We start from the raw sequence: 23,972 nt of genomic DNA, 5'->3' as shown, positions 1-23,972 counted from the left end.
GCTATTATAGACCCAGCCAAGGTAACATTCCCACCTCCTGCATTCCCACTCCAAAAAAGGCTGAGAAGTGCTATTTCGATCCACCTGTAGGAGTAGAGTTTTTGTTCACACCCAGTACCTAACTCGGTGGTGGTGCAAGCAGCTGCTGAGAGAAGCAGGCTGCAACACCCCAAGATGACACTTTTGGACAGGATGCTAAATGCCTTGACCTATAGGGAGAAAAGTTTTCTCCATGACAAGCTCCAATTCAGAACTGCTAACCACTAGATCCTATTCGCATAATTGGTGAAATAGTATTTTGCTACGTTGTTGGACTTCAAAGACCCACTCTCTCAGGAGAATAAAGCCCAATTCCAGAACTTAAATGATAAGCGTGGAATAACTGAACAAGACAAAGATCTGGGTAACCGTGAAAAGACTTTTGGGAAACTGGCAGATCACTACATCTGTTATCATTTTAGATTTACGAACTTTGATTCACATACTAATGTATTTTACCTGCTTTAATCCCGGTCAGTAACTCATATATTTCTTTTCTTAGCTAATAAGTCTTGTTAGTTTTACTAGAGAATTGTAGCCAGCATTATCTTTCATGTGAGATCTAGAGTACCGAATTGTTCTGGGGTAAGTGACTGTTTGGGATTGGGAGTAACTTAATGTAATGTGATTTTTGGTTTTAATAATCTTTTATCATAAAGTTCAGTTTGTCTGGGTGACAAGATAGTCCCCTTAGACCCTCCAGCCTATCTGTGACTCCATGATAAGACTGGTATAGTGATCCAGGAGTTCACATTTGTTACTGGAATGGTGAAATCTAGTGATAGAATATATAAGCAGTTTGGGATGTGTCCCCTTGTTTTTTGACAGTCTGCCCTGAGAGAGCCACTCTCAGTTGTGAGCCACTCCAGACCGCGGGTATGAACTGTTGAGGTTCTCCTGTGCTCCCATCCCATCCCTAAGGGCTCATTCAGCTGCCCTGGACTGGATTTATAAGAATCTGACAGGCTAAGAACTGACGCCAGGATCGGAGATTCTCATGGGGTGAGAGGGTACTATACCCATCTCAGTTCTGTTGGTTTTGAAATTCATGGATCTGAAGACTTCTTTGCTACACAGCCTCTGTAGGAGATATGGTGTCACAAGATCCATCTGATGCTCCAATAAGGACTGCCTATAGAACTTGAATGCAAAGACAATGGGATCCTTCAGAGAATTAAAAGGTGCATTGCAGAGAAGATACAAAGTGCGGTATGTCCTATTTCAGATTTAGAGCTTGATATGACAGGCTATGAGAACCACTTTGATATTCCTTGAATCGGACACCATAAACATGCTGATGGATCTGTGCCTCTGATTTCTCATAGGAGGAAATTTCGTCAGCATATTATTGGTCCCTGGGTTACCTACCTTCAGTTATAACTAGTTCGTAGTTCTAAGACAGGAAGGAGACTTTCCAGGTGTGCTTCTGGCTCCACTATGGAAGACAGTGTCTGCGTTTGGGTAGTGTCTTTAGTAATCCCTTTTATGTGTAGTAGAAACACAGAGGGGCACTCCATCCTTAGCTTTACTAAGCCTTTCTTGGAACCAAGGACCACATGGGTTCAGTGGAGGATTTGGTCCAGCATCTCATAAGGTCTGTGTACATAGCTTTGATTTCTCCAGTCTTGGCAGGAACAATTGCTCCTAATGATTGAGACAGCCATCATTTACACTTAATGGTGTATGAAGTTTGTTTCCTGGCCACAATCTGAATGAGATTTGCTGCCTATCATATAATGTGGACAATGAGGTTCATTGTATTTGGCTGTGGGTTCCAGAGACAGAACTCTTACTAATTTTCACAAGTGTAAGAGTCTCCTTCTGTACCTTAGTCACGTTTGTCTCTTTACACATCTGTGGAGTCAGAGCTGGCCTCTGTCAATAAAACTAAACTGTACCTTACCCCTTGGTTTTTCTATGGCAGCAGGGTATTCCATTAAATTCCTGGCTGTCATAATTATTCTTCCCAAATGGTTGGGTGTTTCTTTGTATGTAGATATCAGCCTCAATAGTGTGTCCACATAGTTCTCCCCTAATAATTTGCATAAACAAGGCTACTTTCATACTAGTTAGAAGATGTGTGGTCACTGAAGCCTTGATATATTCCAGACCTGCAAACTTTCCTAAAATGGACAGGTTCCTTACTGGTGCAGTTACAATATAGCTCTAATACCAGGCTATATCTGAGGCCTCAGCATGGCTCTTCATTGCTTTATCAGTTTTTATTGACATTAGGAACACCTGAGCCACAATGTCTCAGTACACTTGAGATGCTTTATTTCATAAGATGGGGGAGAACATGTCCTCCAGGGAGTTCTCTTATTTTCCTGCCACATACATTAATAGTCCTTGAAGGTATAAGGGATTATTCACCTTGATTTTCATCCACTCCAAGGTTTTTTATCTCGGTGGGAGATGTGGCTCTACATAAAGGTACCAGAGCTGAGAGCTATTTCTCTGACTTGCATGGCATTTCTCCCCTGATAAAATCCGAATCTGCTTTAATTCTGATGGACAACAGTGTGGGAATATATTACACAGACCACCAAAGAAGGATTACCTTTAGTCCAGCTGTTCTCAAACTTTGGGTCCGGGACCTCAAAGTGGGTCGCAACCCCATTTTAATGGGGTCTCCAGGGCTGGCATTAGACTTGCTGGGGTCTGGGGCCGAAGCCCACTGCCCAAGGGCTTCAGCCCTGAGTGGCGAGACTCAGGTTATAGGGCCCCCCCCCCACCTGAGGCTGAAGCCCTTTGGCTTTGGCCCCCTGCCCGGGGTGGTGGGCACAGGCAGGCTCAGGGCTAGGTCCCTCCTCCTGAGGTTGTGTAGTAATTTTTGTTCTCAGAAGGTGGTCACGGTGCAATGAAGTTTGAGAATCTCTGCTCTAATCAATTGTATCCAGGAAATTTCCTGTTCATACAGTTCAGTGTCGTCACTGGATGTCTCCAATATCTCATCAACCAAGGAAAAATGATGTATTGATAGCATATTTGAAAAGAGTTTTTCACTCAGTAGTACAAGTGCAAGGGGTCTATTGTATATTATCTTGTTCTACAAGTGGGGTAAATATCCCTGGGAAAAGGTTTGAGGTACTCTGCTTGTGTATGGTTCTGATCCAAAGACAAGAAGTCGTAACATCAATATTTCATTCTCTTCCTACACCAAGAGCAGGAACTTGTTACGAGTTTTTTTGAATATTGGTCCAGTTGGTACCAAGTTGATGTCATTAGCTATGATTCGAGATGAGCAATTTTGTCATCAGTATCATGGTGTATGCTATTAATATCCATAAAGTCCAGCTTTCCAAACAGCTGGGTCTGCTGCCTGTGAGATAAGGCAGAAGTCTTCACCGAGGTTCATAGTTTCTCTGGTCAACACCTTGACTCTAGATTGCTTGGTTTCTTGATTGTTATGCTGAGGTCTAACAGAAAAACAAGAGTTTGTGATCAGTCAAACCTGCTGCGTCTTGAAAGAGATCTCTCATCTGGGCAGTGGACCTGATAAAGTCCTTGGTGGTTGTTTTAGACTGTTTAAATGAAGATGCCATTCCTAACAGCTTAACCATTAGGCATGTATCTCAGTAACTATCTCCTTCACATTGCATTTTTACTGAACAAGTGGTCCTGCTCACATCTCTGTCCCGACAGTCTAAAATGTCTGAGATTTCCATCAGTGTGTGTGTTCCTGGGCCTCCTTACCTGTCTCCCTGAACATAATCATACATTTGCATGTTCAAAGCTTATCTACAAGTTTCTCCCATCACTTGGAGAAATGGAGCTTAACTGAAGAGCCAATCCATCAAGGTCCAAAGATTGTCCATTTATCAAACTATGTCAATCACAGTTAACTTGATCTGACAGGGCTTTATCTTCCTGGAATTGTCAGTCCTCATCCAGGACAAAGGCAGCATCCATGACATGCTGTCATGTTGTCTTAGTCACATCATACTGTATGACTGATACTGCAGATATGTGTGTGTTGGGAAATTTTTTCCTTCATTAAGACTTCTTTTGGGAGAGCAAGATCAGTTGCTTCTATTCACTCTTGACCTGGCATTCAGACCTGATTTTTCTTTGATAGTGTTGCTGTGCTTTTTTACCTAAAACTCCATAGCCCACCTTCCTGAGGATTGTACTACTTGTTAAATTCCCGCAAGTGGGAATATACACAGGCCACTTGAGGAAATGAAGGTTACATTGTTACCCAGGGTTCTTTCAACCCAAAGCTCTTGGTAACTTTTACTCTGTGCGAAGTGGTGTCTGGAAATAAATCAGGGGAGACGTGGCCGTCCGACCAATTAAATGTCTGGCACAAACAGGACAACACGAATGCTTTCACTTAAAGCTGAACTTTACTTACACAGGTCCGCAACAGATTAGTAAAACATCCCCAACCTTTGATAATTACCAAAGCTGAGTGTGACTCTCGAGTGAAACAGCGGCAGGCTTCCAGTGGCCAAACCTTCTGTCTGCTGGTGGGGACTGCAAGATGTATCCAGAGGGAGAGTCCAAAAAGAGTCTCCCCAAACGAGTCCAACTATCTCAAGCTTTTCCCCCTTATTTATACATTAGTAATAGAATGACATATCCCTTAAAGAAAACTTGTTAAGCAAGCAGTTCCAATGGGCAAGCAAGAGGTTCCTTCTGATTATTGATTAACCAGTTGAGGGTTTTTCCAGAGTTTTCAGCCGTGACATCCCAATAGAGATACATGCATTTTAAAAGAGCAGGAATCGGCAACTTCAACACAATTCTTATCAGGAAGGACATGGGGTCAAGATGCCCTTTCTGTGGCACCCCCCGCACCTTTAACAATAAGCCATAGTGGTTTCAGGCACTTTGCTGGTTTGCCAAAGGCTCCCTGTACAACATACCCTGTAATCAGAGTTCTTTCAGATGAGCCTCTGTCTGTTAACAGTCCCTGCTCATCTTCCGTATTACTTCAGAATTTCCGAATTAGTGGAAGGAACTGACTGGTGGTTGGGGCCACTCAGCCTTTTGTACACTCAGAACCTTCCAGTATGCAAGGGAGCAGGAGGGGGTGAGTGGGCCCCAATGGTGACTGCTTTTGAGAAGGTTCTGGAAACTCATGGCACTGGTGCCGTGATCCCAGAAATGAATGTAAAGAGGCTCATCTCGAAGAACTCTGTTTACAGGTAAGTAACCTTCATTTTCCTTGTGTTCATGGTTTTGAATTGTAGAACAAGTGGATTTAGCAACCTTCACTGTTTGCAGACCATTTTGTATGGGTATGCACGTGGTTTATTTTCCTTGCGTATCTTAACCTCAGTGAGGTGCTATCTTTTATAAATGAATGTTTTTAAAACTATTTGAGATGCTTTCCTGAAAGCCATAGCAGAAGTGCATATTGCTATTTCGTATTACTGTAGCAAATGAGGTAAAAAATAATGAATTTATACAAGCAGCTTTGTAAATAGTTAAATTAGTGTTAGTTATTTTGCTTTTCAATTTATAGTAATTTTCAAATCTTCTTGATATTTCCAGACCCTTGGAATTGAGACTGAAATTGCTTGTTTGCCTGCAAAAACTAGAACAAAATCATGCTGATATAATGAAGGTAAGTGTAATGTCATCTTGATCTGGAACCAGGATCTAAACTCTCAGGAATTTATTCCTATTTTGAAGATGGGACTTGGATTCTCTCTTCCCACTCTCCCCTCCCCCCAGTGTCATTTGAGGAACTGTTTTAATTGTATTTACATAAAAGAATCTCAAGGTAATGTGTTGTTGGAATAATTATATTTAAGTGATATAAAAGTAGGCAAAGGAAGATAAAAATAGAAGCTCTGCTTAACATATCTGGGCATGTTTCTGTACTTGCAATGGTATTGTGCAGCTGAGTCCTTTCTAATAGGTGAAACAGCTTCTTGTAGGTCCCCATTTAGTATTATGTGACAAAATGGCAGATGTTGGTATGGTGCGTCCATGTTTTTCTTGGCGTGGGGGTTAAGATGCCACCTCTTGCCCCTGCTCTTGGGGTGCCGAGGGCCCTGCTAGTGGCCTGGGAAGGTGGTGGGGGAGGGGTCTGGGTTTGCTCCTCACTCTGAGCCCTAGCCTCTCTCAACCCCTCCAGGTTTCTTACTCTGTTCCCCCTTGGGTAGGGCTACCCTCGGTCCTTGATGCTGGGGGAGGGAGCCTGCCTGCCCTGCTGGGGCAGGGTCTCCCTTCCTCTTGGTTCTCTGGTCTTTCAGTTGTCAGCAACGCACCTCCAAACTTCAGTCCTCTCTTCTTCCTCGCACACCCTGACTGCCTGAAGCAGGGGAGTTTTATTAGGTTCCTGACAGGACCTTAATTGACTACAGGTGCTCCAATTAACCTGTAGCAACCCTCCCTAGTCTATGGGAAACCCCGCCTTAATTAGCCTAGGGTTTATATATTTCCCCTCTACCACTCTCCCACTGCTCCCTGGCCCTGCTGTATCATCATTATCATAGAAGGCACATATAGAGAGAGAGCATTAATATTAAAAGGGTAGTTGTACAGAGATACAGAAATTAAATAGTAATAATTTTTGTTGCCTCAGTCTGCTTTACTTAAATATTCATAATTAAGTCTTTACCTTGTGCTTTGGCAGAATTAATTCGCAGATTTATAAAGTATTTAAATTTGTATCTTTTGTAGTTCATTACCAAAATGTTTCTAAAATGTATAATTTTACTTAAAGATGACCTACAAAAAACTTAACAAGTTGGAGTTGCCTTTTTTTGCTGCTTTTTGTTGTAGAAAGGAAGCCTGGATAATTTATTCTCTGCTTGCTGTCCTTCCTAACCCTGTGAACTCTGTTTGTATTTCTAAAAGCAAGCAATGCCAAGTATGCTCTTTCCTTGCGTTGGTGGTGGACTCTTGTCTCAGAAAAGTAGTGTGGGCTCTTACTTTAATTGACAGAGTAGGTACATTGACTCTACAATAATACATCATCCTTTTTTCCCATGTGTTAGGAATTTGAGTTAAATAGGAGTAGACAAGGTTTTAAACGGGCTGGCTGGAAATCCCTTACCCTCTGTTATTTAGCTGTAACTCTTTTAATGTCATAACTTAACTATTCTCCAGTACTATGGCATTTTCCAGGATAGACAAGAACTGAATTTTAATGTTTAAAAAAAAAAAATGTTTTGACAACTTTTCAGACTTCCTTTATCTCAGAGAGGCAAGCCCATTCGTTTTTTTGTAGGTCATATTTTTAAACCTTAGTTTCAATGGTGTTTGAAATTTTCTAGGTTTTTAATGATCCTATTCACGGCCATATTGAAATACATCCTCTCCTCGTTCGAATCATTGACACACCTCAGTTTCAACGCCTGCGATATATAAAACAGCTGGGAGGTACTTACTATGTTTTCCCAGGAGCATCACACAACCGCTTTGAACACTCCTTGGGGTAAGGCAATATTCTCGTGCATATAAATCTCCTCCATTTTGATTTCTCTGTCAAGATTATCTTCCTTTCCACCAATCTGGAGCGACTGTAAGGCTGGTCTGGTATATTGTGGCTAGTTGGAACTTAAAACTAGCATTTTAGACAATGAGGATACACTATCTGAATTGTTACTTGAGGTTTGTTTCTAGAGATGAGCAAAAAAAAATTACTAGGCTTTGAGAAACTTCTGTATGAGAGTGAAAAGATGGTGGTACTTCTCAGTTTAGAGATGAGAGGATATGATAGAGGTAATAATATGTAGGGCTTGGCTACACTTGAGAGTTACAGCACTAGTGGTGGCTTTACAGCGCTGTAACTTACTCCCCGTCCACACTGGCAAGGCACATACAGCGCTGTATCTCCCTGGCTACAGCACTGGTTGTACTCCACATGGACAAGAGGAATAAAGAGAACAGCACTGGTGCTGCAGCGCTGGAGTGCCAGTGTAAACAGTGATTAATCTTACTACGCTGTAACTGACCTCCAGAACCTTCCCATAATGCTTTTTATGTAAAGATAACACTCGTTGTTTTGTTGTGATGCCTCTCTTCGTTTTGTTGTGAACTCGGGGCTCCCGGAGCTGCTTATCTAAAAAACAACACAGCAATTGTATGCTCGAGCGCAGGCAGGCAGGGAATGTCCACAGCTAGTGTTTGCTTGAGGAGAGAAACAGCATGGCGGGGGAAGGCAATCCGTCAGAGCAGCTGCTTATCTGGTCTGAAGGCTATTTCATTTAAGAGTGAATGAGAGAGGGATTGGGGAAGAGGTTGGAATTTGCAAGGCAGGGAGCTGACAGTGTCGACTCCAAAAATCCACACACTCTCTCTCTCTCTCTCTCTGTCCCCCACATTCCCTGTCACACTCCACCCCACCTCCGTCTTTTGAAAAGCACGTTGCAGCCACTTGAACGCTGGGATAGCTGCCCATAATGCACCACTCCCAACACCACTGCAAATGGTGGTGTCTGGTAGCTGTCAGTGTGGCCACACTGCAGCGCTTTCCCTGCACAGCTATATGAAGGCAGCTCTAACTCCCAGCGCTGTGCAGCTGCAGGTGTAGCCAAACCCGTAGAGAAGGTAGATCATGCATTAATCCTTCCCTTTTTCATAACAAGAATAAGGGGTCATTCAGTGAGATTGAATGACAAATGTAAAGTTAATAAAAAGAAATATATTCCTTTATAATGAATAATAAACCTATGAAATTCATTGCCGCAATATATAATTAGGGACAAGAGGTCAGAAGAATTAAAAAATGGTTAGGTATTCCTGTGGATAATGAGAATGTCTACAGTTGCATAAAATAGGATTCAAAATAAGGGATATAAACTCATGCTTCAGGGCGTAAGCCAATCAATAACTAATTGCATTGGAAAGGAACTTCCATAATCAGGTTATTCCCTAGTTGTTCACAGTGATTTATCTATCTATTTATTTATTTATTTGCATCCTCTGAGGCATCTGGTTACTGGCCATCGTCAGGGTACTGGATTGGTTGGACTAGTGTAAACAATTCCAGTGTCTCTCTGGAGGTTGGAGGAGTTGAAGGAAATGAGGGCAGCTATCCAAGCAGGAGCAAGCTTGTGCAGGGACTTGAAAATGAGGATAAGGACTTTGACTTTGTGGTAGGTGAAGGAAGTCACTGAAAGGGTTTGAGTTGGAGTTACAAGAGGAAGATGACTTTGGTAGCAGAAATTTTGACTGACTAACATGGAAGAGGGGAGAAAACGTAATCAAAAGGTATTCTTATGAGGTTGAGATGGAATTCTTGAGGTCAGGACTCCTTGATGTGAAATCTGTTGCTTGTTTCCTTCAAAGATTTTTTTCCATGTTGTAGGTTTTAAAAAAGAAAATAGCTAACTTCCATAAGTGGACTGAAGTTTAGGTTTTGAGCATCTGTTGCTGCTCTCTACTGCACTGGAGCTATGGTTGACAACAGCTAAGGCAGAGCTGAATTGGCAATTTCTCTTGTTTACTAAACCTCAAATTATTAACTTTATCTCATATTTTCTGCCTGGAACAGGGTAGGCTATCTGGCAGGATGTCTGGTCCGGGCATTACACGAAAGACAGCCAGAGCTGGAAATAAACCAGCGAGATATACTCTGTGTTCAGATTGCTGGACTTTGTCACGATTTGGGTGAGCATCTCTTTAGAACAATTGTTTGGTAGCTTAAGTGATTGCTGGATGTGACGGAATGCACCCATGTATTCACTCTCTACATGCTATTGTAATAATCTTCCTACAGGGTATGTGGGTATGATTTAAAAACTCATAATTTGCTTCTCAATATTGTCCTGAGAAAATGTGTGGCAATGCTGTATATGAAGTTATAAGATTCACCTGTATGATGATGATAAGACATGTTCCAAACCCCACAGCCCTTCCCAAGCAGAAGTTGGCAAATAGGTCTGTCCTAAACAAAGGAATGTGTGCTTGCCTTAATTTGCTTTTAAGCAGTAAACAGAGACTCCAAGCAGGAAGGGAAAACAAAGAAAGCTCAAACAGGTGGGAAAAAAAGAACAGGGAACATCATTGCATATAGACATTTTGTATCTTGGTTCTCAGCTGGAAATGTTTTTCAAGATGGTAATTGGAACTATAAAAAGCCAGGGCAAACACCCCAAGACAGCCTCCCTCTGTCTGTCTCTTGCATCACGACAAGACGACAAAGGAAAACAGCCATGGACTCAGGGCAGGGAAGGGGAGAGGTCCTGACCTGAAGAGTTTGGTCAGTAACTTTGCTGGAATATGTGGTGAGAAGTTTTGCTTGAATCTAATATAGTTTGTTAGGCACTAGTAAGCGTTTTGTCTTTATTTTTCTTGTAACCATTTCTGACTTCTATGTCTTATTACTTGTACTCTCTTAAAATCTCTCTTTGTAGTTAATAAACTTTTTTTATTGTTTCATCTAATCACAGTGTTTAAGTTGAAGTGTCTGGGTAACTCTATTTAAATAAACAAACTGGCATATTACTCCCTTAAAAGAGTAACAAACTTAATGTATTTGTACTGTCCGGGAGAGGGCTGGGCAGTACAACCATACATATCTGGGTAAAAATCTGGGGCTGAGAGAGTGTTGGGGTCACCGTGCAGTATAAACAAAGCTGGTGAGAGCCAGGATGTAACTGGCAAGCTGAAGTTACACACAGACACTGAGGGTGTTTCTGGAAGGCTGTTTGTGAGTTGTCTAGGTGGGAGTTACTACCAGTAAGGTATTATAAGGCACCCAGCGTTGCAGGGCAGAGGTGACACAGCTCCCCACTGGTTTGAATTATACCCTGATATGTCACACTGGGTCACTGTCCACCCCTTCAAATTATTATTGAAATTTGGTATGTGTGATTCTTCCCTGAATGATTTGAATGTCTCTGTCCCTTCCAAGAGACATGGTGGGTGAGGTAATATCTTTTATTTGATCAACTTCTGTTGATAAGTGAGACAAACTTTTGAGCTTACACAGAGCTCTGAAGTGACCTGAAGAAGAGCTAAGTGTAAGCGCAAAAGCTTGTGTTTCTCACCAAAGAAGTTGGTCCAATAAAAGATATTACCTCACCCACATTGTCTGTCTTAATATTCTGGGGTCAACATAGCTACAACATTCTATATCTCTTCTGCCTTATCTAGTAACATTTCAAAGTGAAAGTGTTAAAGTAATAGACCATTAGTTGCTTTCCAGATGTTTAATACATCGTTAAATTTTACGCTGCTCATCCACTACACTGCTGACACAGAGCATCTCCTGTGTGCTTAGCAGTACTGGAGCTCATATGCAACACTGGATGTTAGTTCTGGGTTTATTGAGTTGAAGCAATGATTAGCCAGAACACTGCAGTTTTCCTGATGCTTCTTGGAAAGTGTACTAAGATCTTTAATTTCCACTTGGACAGAAGGGAGAGAGAATGAAGATGGACAGAAGGACCTCTAGTTTAATCTCCTATTTGAAGAACAGTCCCTGTAAAGTTGCTGTATCCATTCTTACTCCAATGTCTGCATTTGTCTAGTGTACTTACTGCATTTGAATCTTCTTCTCCCATTCTGTGAAAAAACAGTAAAATGAAATGAGAGAATGCAAATTCACACAGTTCCTACTTACATTTTTGCTGACAAACATTTCAGATTAAGCCTGTACACTCTTATTTTTCAGGTCATGGACCATTTTCACACATGTTTGATGGAAGATTTATTCCACTTGCTCGCCCAGGTCTGAAATGGAAGGCAAGTATTTTACACCGAGAACAATATGCAAGTGAAATATGGCACTTAAATATTTTTTGAAAGGAAAAGGTAATTCACCTTTAAATATATGAGCAGTCAATAGTGCCTGCTTTTGTGAGCAGACAATGGTGTTCTAATCTGAGAGACAAGCATATTTACCATGATTAAATTTCAAAAAAGCTTTCTCTCTTCCAGTCATGGTGATACCCTTTGTTCTTTTTATTCTGTCTCATTATATCCAAGCTGGGGAGGAGCAGAAGGAATTTTCCTTTTCTTTGCACATACTCCTGGCCATTCTTTCTTCATGTGAGCCTGGGACAAGAACAACATTGGGGGTCATTCCAAGTTGCCATAGGCCCTTAGTGTATACGGGGTAGCTTTGCCCACAACTCAAATTTTATAGGCATAAAATATTAACTGTAGACAGAGTAATTAAAACAGAAATCTAATATAAAAAGGTAAGAGTATATTCAAAATTTAGATTTCAATTTTTTAAAATTGAAGGGTTTTCTAGTACTGTTTGGGATTTTTTTTAAATGTAACAAAAATGTTTCCCTATATTCTCTGCAACCGTCATTGTGCTAATACGTGAGAAATGGAAAATTAACCTAACAGAAAATGAAGATGGTCAATTTCAGAATTACTTTTCTTAGTATAGTAACATTCCCAGGATTGAACCTCCTGGATATGAAAATACACGCTTAACAGCCTAGTAGTCAAAATTTGACATACATGCACTGTGGACAAGTTGACATTAGTATGAGAACCTTAACTTTTTGCATTTCCCGAAGACAGCTTGGTCCAGTGGCTAGAACAGGTACTTGAAGTTAGTCTATTCCCAGCTCAGACATTTGACTTTGACTAAGTCTGATAGTAGCTTGTGTGTTTTGATAAAGTAATATTTATACATACTTTCTGCAGCATGAAACTGCTTCTGTTCAGATGTTTGAACACCTGATTACTTCCAATGGGCTAGAAAAAGTCATGGAAGATTATGGTTTTGTCCTGAAAGAAGATATGGACTTCATCAAAGAACAAATAGGAGGACCCCTAGATACAACCCCATGTCGGGGTTTGGTAAGTAAGTTCTCTGCTTCTGTGGAAGTTATTTTAAATGCTCTTAAATTTAAGTGAAATAAAAATATCATTTTTGCTGCTATTCTCATTTTAAGCTTTATCTGTGTAGTTTCTGGGACGCTTTCAGACACTAAAGTTAAGAGGTCAGTGTGAAAAGTTGTCATAACGTTACTTTCAGCATGTTCCAGCCAAGCATCTCAGAGTGGAGAGTGCATTGTTAGCAGTTGGTGGATTCACTGATATGCTAGGCACTCAAACCTTTGAGAAGTACCGTCCATCCTCCAAGAAGCTCAAAACCTAAGGCCAGATTGATAAGTAGACAGCTACAGGGAAAGGAAATGAGGCAGTTTTTGTACAAAAGTCAACTTGTTTATGGTAAACAACTTTGTTGAATTGGGTCTTTAATGGGAACTTACATGTGGACAAGGTAAGGACCTTGATGAACTTGGAGTTCTATCATGCATAGGGAGCCACAAGCAGGTGATTCAGCAAAAGGCTGACAAACAGGTCCAGCCTTTTTCACGTACTGAAGCAGATGACACTTGACCAGAGCAAGGGGCAGAATTATGTACAGTCTTGAAGGTGGTAACGAAAAGGAAACTTGATGAAATGGTGATTGGGGAGCTAGTGGAGGGATTCAAAGAAGGGAGTGATGTGATCAAATGAGGCAGGGAAAGGAGAGTTTACAATTATTAATCTTTATAACCCAGCGAAACAGCCACATCTTATCCTGTTATGCAGATAAAGAAACAGAAGTACAGATGTTGAGTGACTTGCCCAAAGTTATACATTCAGTCATTGGCAGAGCTGAAACTAGAATCTAGACATCCTGTCAGCATGCTTCTCTGATGACCAGACTGTTCATCTAAAGGGAAACTGTTCTAGTAGGGAAGATTCCAGTCACTGCAGCAAATTACAACGGCTTACACAAAAAACATATACGATAAATGGAAAGCCTCTGTCTTGACAGCTTGATACAAAATAGAATTCAAAGATTCAGCTTTGTCGTGACAAACATTGGTGTATACAGATAATTTATTTATATTACAGTAATTCTTAGCGGCCATCATCAAGATCAGGATCCCCTTGGTACTAGGCAGTATACAGACACTGGTGCCTGCCCCAAAGAGCTTGTGTTCTAAATAGAAAAGACAGACTGATAAAATAGACAACATAAAAGCAAAACATTTGTTAGTTGCATTTCCTTTTTTTTTGCAGTATCTTTTTTTTATGGAATTTTAAAGTTGCCATGAAGGATAGTATGTGGCTAAATTCACAAAAAATACTAATAGACATGAACCGTGCATCTTATAACTGGCATTCTTCTTCAAGTGGTTGTTCATGTCCATTTCAAGCAGGGGTGTGCGCGCCGCGTGCACGCCAGCTGGAAGATTTTCCCCTAGCAGCGTCCATAGGGTCAGCCTTGGCGCCCCCTGGAGTGGTGCCGCTGCGGCGCCCTATATAGGGTCCCGCCGACCCTCCACCCCCTCCACTGGTGACGGCTAGCTGGAACCTTGCTAGCTGATATCAAGTTTAGCAGTGTCTCGTTGTTAGTGTATATAGTTTGGATCAGTTGTACATAGTTGTTAGTTGTTGGGGGGGCTCCCCCCAACGTAGTCGTCGCCCCGCTGGGGCATACCTGTGTCCCTGGGGTTTAAACTCTGCAAGGACTGCGGGAAGTTTATGCCAAAGAGTGACCCGCACTCTGCTTCCTTGAAGTGTCTCGGAGAGAGCCACCAGACTGGTGCAGTATCTGCAGGGGCTTCCGTCCCAGGACTCTTAAGGACAGAGATCAGAGACTTAGAGTTCTTCTGATGGAGGCGGCCTTGCAGTCACCCTGCAACCCAGAGCCAGCTGATCTGGCGCTCAGTACATCATCTTCGGTGTGTAGCGCCCCAGCACTGACATCAGGACTTGGGGCCCAGCCCAAAGCCTCTAAACCCCAGCATCAGAGGGAGCTGGGTCATAGGAAGCCGGCCTCCATGTGGCACCGCTCACCCTTTCCGGTGCCTGCAAAAAAGAAGAGGCCTGTCAGGGAATGATCACCCTGCCAGGACCTCAAGAGGCTGACGTCGTCCACCAGTACAAGTGGACAGGCTGGGTCACAGCCTCCTGCTGCTCCGTCGATTCCTGCACCGGAGAGAGGGCGGTCGAGTCCGGACCGGCCAAGATCCCTGGACCTTAGCGGAGACGTGCGTCTTCCTTTGACGCCGGAGGCCTTCGAGGCGGCCTCCGACTGCTGAGACTCCCGGTACCGGCATCCCTGCACCATGGCAGGGAGCCACCGACCATGGCCCGTCCCCCAGTACAATCACGGGGCAAGCTGGCCATGATGTCGCCTCACTCCCCACCCCTTGCCACCCGGGTGGCACCAGGACAGAGGGAGAGTTCCCTGCCCCTGCGGCACCGTTCCCCGGCGACAGTGAGTACCACTCCCTTCAGGTCTTCCTACTCGGATACCTCAGACTCAGAGGCGGACTCCTACCGCTCCAGCAGATCACGGAGCAGGAGGTCAGCTTCGCGGGCAAGCCACCAACTGTACCCACCTCAGTGGCAACTGCCCTCTCAGAGATTGTTCTGGACCTCCTGGGCCTACAGCCAGTCAGCGGGTCAGGCGTTTGGCCCTCGCTCCAGGTTTGCTTCGGTCTCCTTGGTGTCGGTGGCCCCAGCGCAGTTGCCTCCTTTACCGGCACCGTCGCCTGGCAGGGGTGTGCCGCATCGAACTTCAGCACCTCCTAGCCAGGCATCGGCACCGGTGGTGACCATGGTCCGGGCTCTGGAGGTACTGCCTGACACGCCAAGCTGCTCTTTGTCGACTCCAGTACCGGCCGCGGTGCTGCATCTGGAACCGGCACCGGCCCTGCAACCACAGTGCCGTGTGCCACAGGCCCCTGAAGGAGTGGGCGGGCCGGAGGAGGGTCTGCTACAAGTGATCTACTCCTCCTCCTCCTTCTCCCCAGATGAGGTGGTCTCGGGCACGGCTGCAGCACCTGGAGGACAATCGGATGCTCCAGCAGCTGCTCCGGCAGGCAGCTCAGAGCTTGGCGATCCAGGCGGAGGAAATTGAGGTGGATGTGGATCCAGTAGTGGATATCCTGGACCCCTCGGGCCCATCCAGGGTAACCCTATTGTTGATCAAGACAATAGCGGACACGTCCCGCACTTCATGGCAGACGCCAGCTTCATTGGCCCCCACCGCCAAAAAGATGGAGAGTTGTTACTTTGTACCCTCCAAGGGCCATGAACACCTGTACGCCCACCCTTCCCTGGCCTCCCTGGTGGTGGATGCGGCCAACCAGAGGGAGCATCAAGGGTTTCAAGGGTCGACGCCAAAGAACAGGGAGGCCAAAAAGTTGGACCTGTTTGGCAGAAAAGTGTATTCCACAGGGGGCCTACAATTACGTATAGCCAATCAACAGGCCATTGTAAACCGGTACAGACAGAATATGTGCTCGGCCCTGTCCAAGTTCGCCGAACTCCTTCCCCAGGATTCGCGGATGGAATTTTTGGTCCTGGTGGAAGAGGTAAAATTCATATCCCGAGCTTCCCTCCAAGCATCCCTGGACACAGCAGACTCGGCCTCATGCATGCTGGCAACGGGCCTGGTCATGAGACGGGGAGCCTGGCTTCAGGTCTCGGGCCTTCCCCATGAAGTCCAACAGACCATCCAGGACCTCCGCTTTGAAGGGCAGATGTTGTTTTCAGACAAAACTGACAAGCATCTGCATAGCCTAAAGGACTCAATGGCTACTCTTCGCTCGCTGGGCCTGCATACTCCAGTAACCCAGCACAGGCAGTTTAGGCCGCAGACGGCCCCGTGTCCCTGCCAACCTCGGAATCACCCGGATGTTGGGTGCAGGTGCGGTAGGAACGGCAGGAGGCGGCACCAATGTCAGCCCTCTGGCCAGTCATCCAGCCAGGCGAGACCGCCATCAGGGCCCAGGCCTCCTATTTGATAGTACGGTCGAGGACAACCTACCAATCAGGACTCTGGATCCTTCTATCCCTATCTTTGGGTCACGTCTGTCCCCGTTCTGTCATGCCTGGTCCAGAATCACGTTGGACAGTTAGGTGCTTCGCACAGTAGAGAGGGGATATTCTATCCAGTTCTCCTCCCTCCCGCCCCACCAGCCCCCCTCTCCGTCCCTCTTCAGGGACCCCTCTCATGAGCAACTTCTAATTCAGGAAGTGCAGGCCCTCCTCGCAGCAGGGGCAGTGGAGGAAGTTCCTCAGGAGCTCAGGGGCAGAGGCTTCTTCTCCCGGTATTTCCTAATACCGAAAGCGAAAGGGGGCCTCAGACCCATCCTGGACTTGCGGCGTCTGAACAAGTTTGTAAAGAAGCTCAAGTTCCACTTGGTCTCCCTATCCTCGATCATTCCCTCCTTGGATCCAGGAGATTGGTATTCCGCCCTCAACTTAAAGGACGCGTATTTCCATATTGCCATAATCCCCTGGCACTGGCATTACCTCAGGTTCATCGTGGCCGACGCCCATCTGCAGTTCACAGTGCTGCCATTCGGGCTGTCAGCAGCCCCAAGGGTTTTCACGAAGTGCATGGCAGATGTGGCAGCCTTCCTACGCAAGTAGGGCATTCAGGTATTTCCCTACCTGGACGATTGGCTCAGAAAGGGCCGTACCAGGTCACAGATGGAGGCTCAGGTGCTGTTCATCAGGCGGACTTTCCTCGAGCTCGGCCTCCTCTTGAACGAGGCCAGGTCCACCCTGTCTCCTACTAAAAGGATAGAATTTATTGGGGCGGTCCTGGACTCGACCCACGCCAGAGCGTACCTTCTGGAGTCCAGGTTCCGGTCCATGTCCAAAATCATTCTCGGTCTTCAACATGCCCCGACCACCACAGCAAGAACCTGCCTCAAGCTGTTGGGCCACATGGCGGCGTGTACCTATGTGTTAAGCCATGCCAGGCTCAGGCTGCATCCCCTCCAATCTTGGTTGGTGACTATATACCTGGACGCCCTGGATTCAGTGGTGACACTTCCCCGTTTGGTGCTGAGCTCTCTTCGATAGTGGCTTGACCCGCAAGAAGTGTGTGTGGGAGTTCCCTTTGTCAGCCCTCAGCCCTCCCTCTCCCTGGTAACAGATGCCTCGGATCGGGGGTGGGGGGCGCACCTGGGGGACCTCAGGACCCGAGGCTTGTGGTCGCCGGAAGACCTTGAGTTGCACATCAACATCAGGGAGCTGAGAGCGGTGCGCATGTCTTGCTTCACCTTCCAACCCCACCTGGCAGGCAGATGTGTCTCAGTCCTCACGGACAACACATCAGCGATGTTCTGTAGCAACAAACGGGGGTGCACGCTCCTCTCCCCTGTGCAGGGAAGCCCTCGTGTTGTGGGACTTTTGCGTGCAGAAGGCTATTCACCTGACAGCATCCTACCTCCTGGGGGAACAAAACAGCCTGGCGGATGCCCTCAGCTGCTCTTTCCGGGGTCACGAGTGGTCCCTTTGCTGGGATGTAGCGCGCCCATTCTTCCGCCTCGGGGGTTATCCCCAGATAGACCTGTTCACTTCAAAGGAGAACAGGAAGTGTCCGTTTCTGCTCCTTCCTGGGCTGCAGTCCAGGGTCTCCGTTGGACGCCTTCCTCCTGTCCTGGAGGGACGGCCTGCTGTACGCCTTTCCCCCGATCTCCATGCTTCACAGAATGATCCTCAAGATCCGCAGGGAACGTGCCCGCGTAATCCTGATAGAGCTGGCATGGCCGCGCCAACACTGGTACATGTCGCTCCTGCACATGTCCACTCGAGCGCCCCTAATGCTGCCCCTGCTCCCAGACCTGATATGCAGGACCAGGGCCGCCTTCACCACCCGAACCTGGAATCACTCCACCTCACAGCCTGGATGCTCCATGGCTGAACCCGGTGGAGATGCAATGCTCTTAACAGGTCAGACACGTGCTGCTCGGTAGCAGGAAACCGTCGACCAGGGCCACCTACCTGGCCAAATGGAAACGCTTCTCCATCTGTGCTGCTCAGCGGGGGCAGGAGCCATTGCGGGCCCCGATTCCCATTATCCTGGACTATTTGCTCCACCTGAGACAGCTGGGGCTTTCCCTCTCGTCAGTTCGAGTTCACTTAGCGGCCATCTCGGCATTCCATCTGGGGGAGCAGGGTACCTCGGTCTTCGCGAACCGTCTGGTTGGTCGCTTCCTCAAGGGCATGGACAAGCTGTTTCTGCACATTCGTCACCCAGCCCCGACCTGAGACTTCAATTTGGTCCTCTCTGCCCTCACAGGACCTCCCTTCGAGCCCCTGGCATCGTACTCTCTGCTATACCTCTTATACAAGGTTGCTTTCCTGGTCACTATCACCTCGGCCAGAAGGGTCTTGGAACTCAGGGTGCTGACATCCGAGCCCCCGTACACTATCTTCCATAAGGACAAGGTCCAACTTAGGCCTCACCCGGCTTTCCTCTCCAAGGTCGTCTCCCAGTTCCACATGGGGCAGGAGATCTTTCTCTTGGTGTTCTATCCAAAACCACACTCTTCAGGTACAGAGCGGAGACTGCATTCCCTGGATGTCCGCAGGGCCCTAGCCTTTTATATTGAACGGACCAAGTCGTTTAGAAAATTGACCCAGCTGTTCATTGTGGTGGCAGATAGGATGAAAGGGCTCCTGGTTTCATGTCAGCGGATCTCTTCGTGGATCGCGGCCTGCATCCAGGAATGTTGTCATCAAGCTAAGATCCCTACTCCTCCGATCACGGCCCACTCCACAAGAGCGCAGGCCTCTTCCGCGGCGTTCCTGGCCCAGATCCTGACTCAGGAAATTTGTAGAGCCATCACGTGGCCCTCCATCCACACGTTTTACGTTGCACCATGCCATTACGCACCAGGCTAGAGATGACACAGCCTTCGGTCGTGCAGTACTCCAATCAGCAGTGAACTCCGACCCTACCGCCTAGGTTCAGGCTTGTGAGTCACCTGCTTGGAATAGACATGAACAACCACTCGAAGAAAAAACAGTTACCCACCTTTGAGTAACTGTTGTTCGTCAAGATGTGTTGTTCATGCCCGTGCCAATACCCACCCTCCTGCCCCTCTGTTGGAGTGCCAGCAAGAAGGAACTGAGGGGGTGGAGGGTTGGCGGACCCCTATATAGGGCGCCAAGGCTGACCCTATGGACGCTGCTAGGGGAAAATCTTCCGGCTGGTGTGCACGCGGCGCGCACACACCTGCTTGGAATGGACATGAACAACACATCTCGAAGAACAACAATTACTAAAAGGTGGGTAACCGGTTTTTTCTGATTGATTGATTTTATTTATTTATTTATTTTTCCCCAGTGCTTGGTAATGGCTGACTTCTTAAGTGCATCTGGCCCTAGACTGAAGGGTGCAAATTTTCCAAAATAGTCATCCCTGGCATTCGAACAGTACAGAGAGAATCTCTCTCCTCCTTCTTATGATTGGCAGCTTGTGTCAGAGCTTGGAAGAGCCAGCGGGGCACAAACTGTCATCACTGTAAACTTCTATCAAGTGGCTTAAAGCTGCAGATTTTCCTTAATTCCGGTATAACTTGCAAATTAAGCACTCTTGTACCCATTTAATCATGTTAGGGGAGTTTGCTGCTTAAACACCAGCTCTAGATACTGATGTCACAAGCTCGGTTTCTGAAAGTTAGTTTTATTTCTTTTTGTCAGATTTTGTTCATTAAATCAGTAGTTTTGATGTATTTATCCATACCGTCATGTGCAAAATCAAAATGTATTTCTGACGTCTATAAACGCATTCTGAAATTGATGCTGACCATGAGTTAACCTGTTCTGAATAAGCTGTTCTGCTTTTCCAGTGGCCATACCGTGGTCGACCAGAAGAGAAAAACTTCCTTTATGAGATAGTGGCTAACAAAAGAAATGGCATCGATGTTGACAAATGGGATTACTTTGCCAGGTACAAATTTTCCGGACTTCAGTTTTATTATAATCCTAACAAAAAAAATTGCCCAATGCTGGTGCTTTTATTGTAAGTAAAATTTCATTATCGAATGCTTTTAACTCATTCTCTCTGGAATACTTCTAGGGATTGCCATCACTTAGGAATCCAGAATAATTTTGATTATAAGCGCTTCCTTAAATTCGCTCGGGTCTGTGAAGTGAAAAACAAGAAGCATATCTGTACCCGTGACAAGGTAAACTGCATGGGGGAGAATGGAGGATGTTAACTTGTGAAGTATTATTCTCATGTAGCAGCAGATTGAAAAGCATAACCTGTAATCAAATGAATGTGAGGTCAGTGCTACTCAGCTAATGGAATGCAACTGTGAAGTGGGTTGCATGTGGGAGCCTGGTGGGTTTGCTAGCATACTTGTGGAGAAAAGAGAGCAACAAAAATCTCTGGGTTGATTGGAGCCTGAAGAAGCTGGGGAAGGAACTGAAGAAGCAGCTCATTCCCTCCCCTTTCTCTTGTTGCTTCCAACATTTCCTTCAGAACTTTTTGTAGTAAAGCGAGTGCACAGACCTGGAGCTGAGCCCAATGCAGGGACGGGGGGAGGTGCCTCCACCCCCTCGCCCCCCCGGGGACACACACAAAGTGATGCCACAGTGTGAATTTTTTGGCTGCGTTGAGTCATGGACCAAAAATAGATAAACTGCTGTCTTAGGTAGGGTGCTTAGGAGGAATGGGAACTGGGAGGAAGTAGTTGCTGCCCCAGGAGATGCTGTCAAAAGTAACACAAGGTGGGAGGGGTAGGAACTGTTCCTGCTGCCACTCTTCTCATGGGGGGAAGGGCTGGATAAGAAGCAGTACTTTAAAGAGGTCTGACTGAGATGCCTAAAGCACAGTGCTCCTAAACGCTCAAGCTCTGCTGCAGGTGCTAAGGGGAAAGTTAAACTCCATGTCTCGGCACCTACAGCAGCCAGTAAACCCTTGGTACTGAGCATTTCAGAGCTCATGCTGCCACCTACTGTCAGCATTATGCATTTTCAGCCAGACACCCGTGAGTACAATGCAGCATACAGTACTGTGTTCCCCGTCACACTGGTACTGACCTGGCCTCATCACAGCTACTCCTGCACCACAGAGACTTATCTGTCTCATCGGTACCTCAGGCCTCCCTCCTCAGTACTGAAGGCATCTTGATACACAGGGCTCTTTCCCAGCCCAGCTCTCCACAGTTGTCAGCACACTGCTATAGTGGGGAGGACGAGGGAGAAGAGTCTAACCTCAACGTTCATTTCCTGTAATTTAGTCCTGCCACACAGGCACCACCAGCCACTGGCTTCTCTGCAAACTTTGCAAACCAACCCTGGTTCAGCCAGTCTTGGATGCCTTCTATGCCATTCCAACCACAATGGCCATTCTGGCAACCCTGGGCACCATACCACCAACAGCAGCAGTGAATACCCAACACTCTGCCCGCAACTGGTGCACACCAACCACCTGTGCTGCCTTCACATGCACCTCCTAGTGTCCCCAAACTGGGGGCCAAAGAGTAGGAGGAATTTTCAGATCCAGATATCATAGCTGACGCTAATTTTTCCTCTCTTTCCCTGGGTGACACAATTATGCCTCCTACCACAACGGAGGATTTCAGGCAGTTTCAAGATCTCTACAAGAGAGTAGCGGGTTCCCTTGACATTTCTCTGGAATCGCGCCACAAGTTAGTGGACATAACTACATACGTCCACTTCATCCAAAATCACCCTCCCTGTGAATGATTATGGATCCTGTCAAATTACTCTGGCAACCCCCAGCAGTGATTCCACCTACCTGTAAAAGATCTGATAAGAAATATTATGTACTAGGCAAAGGCACTGAATTTCTCTTCTCACATCCAATACAAAATTCGCTGGTTATAGATGCAGTAAATGAAAGGGGCAATCAACAATACTGTAGGAATACCCCATACGATAAAGACTGGAAACGACTTGATCTGTTCGGCTGCAAAGCATATTTGGCTGCAACATTACAATTGAGAATTGCCAATTATGAGGCTCTATTGGCAAAATAAGGTCACAATAATTATGCCAGCCTTTCTGAATTTACAAACTTTATTCCTGAAGACAAAAGAGAACAGTACAAAGCCATTATGGAGGGTCACCTCATCACTGGAACAGTGCTTCAAACTGCCCTTGACTCTGCTGATTCCACAGCAAGATCCATAGCCATAGCAGTCATTATGAGGAGAGCTTCCTGGCTTCACCTGTCTGGCTTTCCAAAGCTAGTACAGTCCATTGTAGAGGACTTACTGTTTGAAGGTGCCAAGCTCTTCACAGACAAGACTGTCGAGCCATTATGCACACTGTAAGGCTCCAGGGCCACTTTACGATCCCTAGGTATCCACACACCTAGGAAGAAGAGATGACCAACCAATTACCAAACTCAGCAGCGATTCCGAACCCTTTCATACACTCAGTGCAGCAGGTTCTATGACAAGCAGAGCCACAGACAGAAAATGCCCAGAAGGCAACCTGCCTTCTCAACTACTGCTTCCCAGCCATTAACCTCCAGACAGTATATTTGAAGTTGAGGGCTCGAGAACCCCATAGCTCTCAATGCTGGCACCAAATCCCAATGGCAAAATCTTTGGAGATCGCCTAATCCCATTTTACCCCATTTGGAATTCCATCACCAAGGACAGATGGGTATTGGAAATCATCAAAACTGGTTACTCCATCCCCCTTACCTCCAAGCACCCTACCCACCCCCTTCCCCATCCCTCTTCAGGGACCCCTCTCATGAACACCTACTGCGCGAAGAGGTGAACCATCTTATATTGCTGGGAGCTGTAGAACCCATACCAGCTGAGTACAGAGGGAAAGGATTCTATTCCCACTACTGCATCATGCAGAAAAAGACAGGAGGTTGGAGACCTATTCTAGACTTAAGGCGACTCAACAAATTTGTAAAAAAAAAAACATTCAAAATGGTCATGCTAAGCACCATAATCCCAGCATTAGAAGTGGGGGCTGCTTCTCAGCCCTTGACCTCTAGGACATGTATTTTCACACCATCCATCCATCCACCCATCGCATCAGAATTTTCTGTGATTTATAATAGCACAGGACTATTTTCAGTACAAAGTCCTACCCTTTGGCCTTTCCACTGCGCCAAGGGTATTTTCCAAAGTACTTGTCGTAGCAGCAGTCCACCTATGCAGAGAGGGCACAATGATATTCCCGTACTTGGACAACTGCCTGCTGAAAGCACTAACACTGCAGACAGCCATACACACCACACCCAACTTACGATC

The 23,972-nt window shown here is 45.9% G+C and overlaps 1 protein-coding gene across 6 annotated transcripts in view; it reads left to right on the top strand.

Moving 5' to 3' along the window:
* The window catches only part of SAMHD1 (SAM and HD domain containing deoxynucleoside triphosphate triphosphohydrolase 1), a 268,902-nt gene that overhangs the window by 29,853 nt on the left and 215,077 nt on the right, over positions 1-23,972 (top strand). For all 6 annotated transcript variants that reach the window (XR_012657006.1, XM_032789292.2, XM_075072333.1 and 3 more), the window contains 7 exons: positions 5,542-5,614; positions 7,275-7,435; positions 9,497-9,612; positions 11,621-11,691; positions 12,613-12,768; positions 20,571-20,671; positions 20,801-20,909. Coding sequence is in view for 5 of the 6 variants with exons in the window: in XM_032789292.2 (XP_032645183.1) it covers positions 5,542-5,614; positions 7,275-7,435; positions 9,497-9,612; positions 11,621-11,691; positions 12,613-12,768; positions 20,571-20,671; positions 20,801-20,909 (787 nt within the window). In the remaining variant the exon portion in view is untranslated. The remainder of the gene's footprint in view (positions 1-5,541; positions 5,615-7,274; positions 7,436-9,496; positions 9,613-11,620; positions 11,692-12,612; positions 12,769-20,570; positions 20,672-20,800; positions 20,910-23,972) is intronic.

This window comes from Chelonoidis abingdonii, chromosome 14 (genome assembly GCF_003597395.2).
Source record: "Chelonoidis abingdonii isolate Lonesome George chromosome 14, CheloAbing_2.0, whole genome shotgun sequence".
In the NCBI taxonomy this organism is placed as follows: domain Eukaryota; kingdom Metazoa; phylum Chordata; order Testudines; family Testudinidae; genus Chelonoidis; species Chelonoidis abingdonii.
This window is presented reverse-complemented; position numbering and strand designations above follow the sequence as displayed.